The sequence below is a fragment of the Rhagoletis zephyria genome, unplaced genomic scaffold (genome assembly GCF_001687245.7).
Source record: "Rhagoletis zephyria isolate East Lansing unplaced genomic scaffold, Rhagoletis_zephyria_1.1 Rzeph_scaffold_00106, whole genome shotgun sequence".
NCBI lineage: Eukaryota > Metazoa > Arthropoda > Insecta > Diptera > Tephritidae > Rhagoletis > Rhagoletis zephyria.
Genome location: NW_016157190.1, coordinates 481,329 through 483,373, shown reverse-complemented (window position 1 = coordinate 483,373; position 2,045 = coordinate 481,329). Strand labels below are relative to the sequence as shown.

General features: G+C 39.0%; 1 protein-coding gene across 1 annotated transcript in view; it reads right to left on the bottom strand.

The window, feature by feature from the left end:
* Positions 1–626: 626 nt before the first annotated feature.
* Positions 627–2,045, bottom strand: part of LOC108377409 (protein lin-28 homolog) — a 16,988-nt gene continuing 15,569 nt past the window's right edge. The window contains exons 3-5 of the mRNA XM_017633675.1: positions 1,125–1,245; positions 773–1,066; positions 627–695 (exon numbers count right to left, since the gene is read on the bottom strand). Of these exons, the coding sequence (XP_017489164.1) occupies positions 627–695; positions 773–1,066; positions 1,125–1,245 (484 nt within the window). The remainder of the gene's footprint in view (positions 696–772; positions 1,067–1,124; positions 1,246–2,045) is intronic.

Genomic DNA, 2,045 nt, shown 5'->3' with positions numbered 1-2,045 from the left:
ACCAGTTCTCACTATTTTGCGGCAATCGCCCTTCAAAAGTAACTGCTTATAGCCAAAGGAAATAGCTAATAAATAGTTACCAGTAGGCGACTGCTAGTTAGTTAATAGTTAGCTACAAACTAGTGCCATTTCTTGCAGGGTGTATTGACTTGATAAGCGTTATTTTCTCTAGCAAATCTATTGTTTTAATAACTATTTTAAGATTTATATGCATAAATCGCGATGCCTGGAGTTCATGGTTACCAAATCTCATATTTGCCACAATGGCGATTTAGGCGGTTTTGCAAAGACATCCACGATATGTATGTATGTAAATTACTTTACTGTGTTCTTAATGACTATGTGATACCTGAGCGTTTCTTAACTTAGCTAAACTTATGTATAAAACATGTCTTTTAAACTAATAGCGTCCAAAAATAATATTTAAATATAGGAAAATCGTAGTATTTTTATAAGTTTGTACTTAAAATTCCTCTGCCAAAGTGCCTAACCAAATGTCATTCATGAGCATTTGTCAAACTGGCGGCATGAAGAGGTAAACGAAAGTGCAGAAAACTGCAAAAAATTTCACAAGAGAAATGCTTGCCATTTAGTGCAATCCCACGGCCCCCGCCCATTCCCCACTTTCACGTGGCTGCAGCATCACTTTGCTCATTATCGTCGTGTTGAGTTTCTTCCGATTCAGTTGAGAGTCCCTTTAGAGATGAGATGAAATGAATGATGATTAATTAAATCTTTTTTATTATTTTTAATTAAAGTCTCCACCACTCACCAGCCGCGTTGGACAATCGGCAAAAAAATGGGATTCGGATTTGCATATATGACAGCGTTTTGGTTGCGGTTCCTGCGGGCACATAGACGCAATGTGGTTGGCGAATTTGCCGCAATTATAGCAGCGTACGCGTCGTCGCTTTTTTGTGCGCGGCCGAAAGGTACTGCCAGTACAATCCAGTCCCTTGCTGCCGCTGACACGAGTCGCCTCCAGCCCTCGCTCGGTTAGCTTGCATTCGAATTCCACTTCCTCTTGCTCGGCCAGTGATCGGAAGCCGGACATTTGTATGACACTCTGTTGCAGTTGAAATTGTGAATCAGCATAAATAGGACGAAGAATACTATATTTTTACCTGATGCACAAACACCTCCTGGCCTCCGTCATGCGGCGTTATAAAGCCCCAACCTTTTGCCACATTAAACCATTTGCACTTGCCGTAGCGCACACAGTCCGTTTCCGTAAGATCGGCGTCTGTAAGAAGGATAAAGAAGAAGAATTTAACACACTATTATGGGATTCACTAGGCGTATTAAGCGTCGTAGTATCGTAAGTCTTAAAATTTTTCTCTGTAATAAAACGGTTTTAGGGGGTTCGACGTGTATGTTAAGGGCTAATTATATATTTTCTATCAGTTCCGAAAACCTTTACAAATATTATTAACGTACGGATATTCTGCCGAAATCAGCAATGAAATCTGAGTTTTGTTAAATTTAGTCCTAAAAATGCCTCGCTAAATAAATTTAAACCCTTATTCAAAAGGTGTCACCTTGCAATTGTTTCGTTTCCTAGCATTTCGCAAAATAACAACTGCTTGAATTCTACCCAACATAATAACCCCGTTCCAGGTACTTCACAATTTGAAGGTTTTACAGGAACAGCTGTCTTCGCCATTAATAAACTTTATGAAAGGTGGCGACCAGGAGCGACTTCCTGTAAAAACCTGCACATCAGGAAGCACCTGGAACAGACTCAGTACTTCAAACTGAGACAATTACTGCTGCTTTTGTGCTTCTTGTGCAATGTAAGTTCTAAAAATTTGGAATAGTTGCAAACTGCCGACTCTTGTATATGATATATCGTCACCTGAAATTCAAAAAGACGTAACAACATCGTAAGTGAAATAGAAAAAGGCGTGACTAATATTTTTTTTTTTGACGTAGAATACGTCTTACCTTAAGGTATGGGGGCTATGTTCAAATGTTGTAGTTGTAATTTTTAAAGCTTCACAAAAACGCTTATTGCACGAGAACTAAAAAAGCGATTTCAAAGAAAA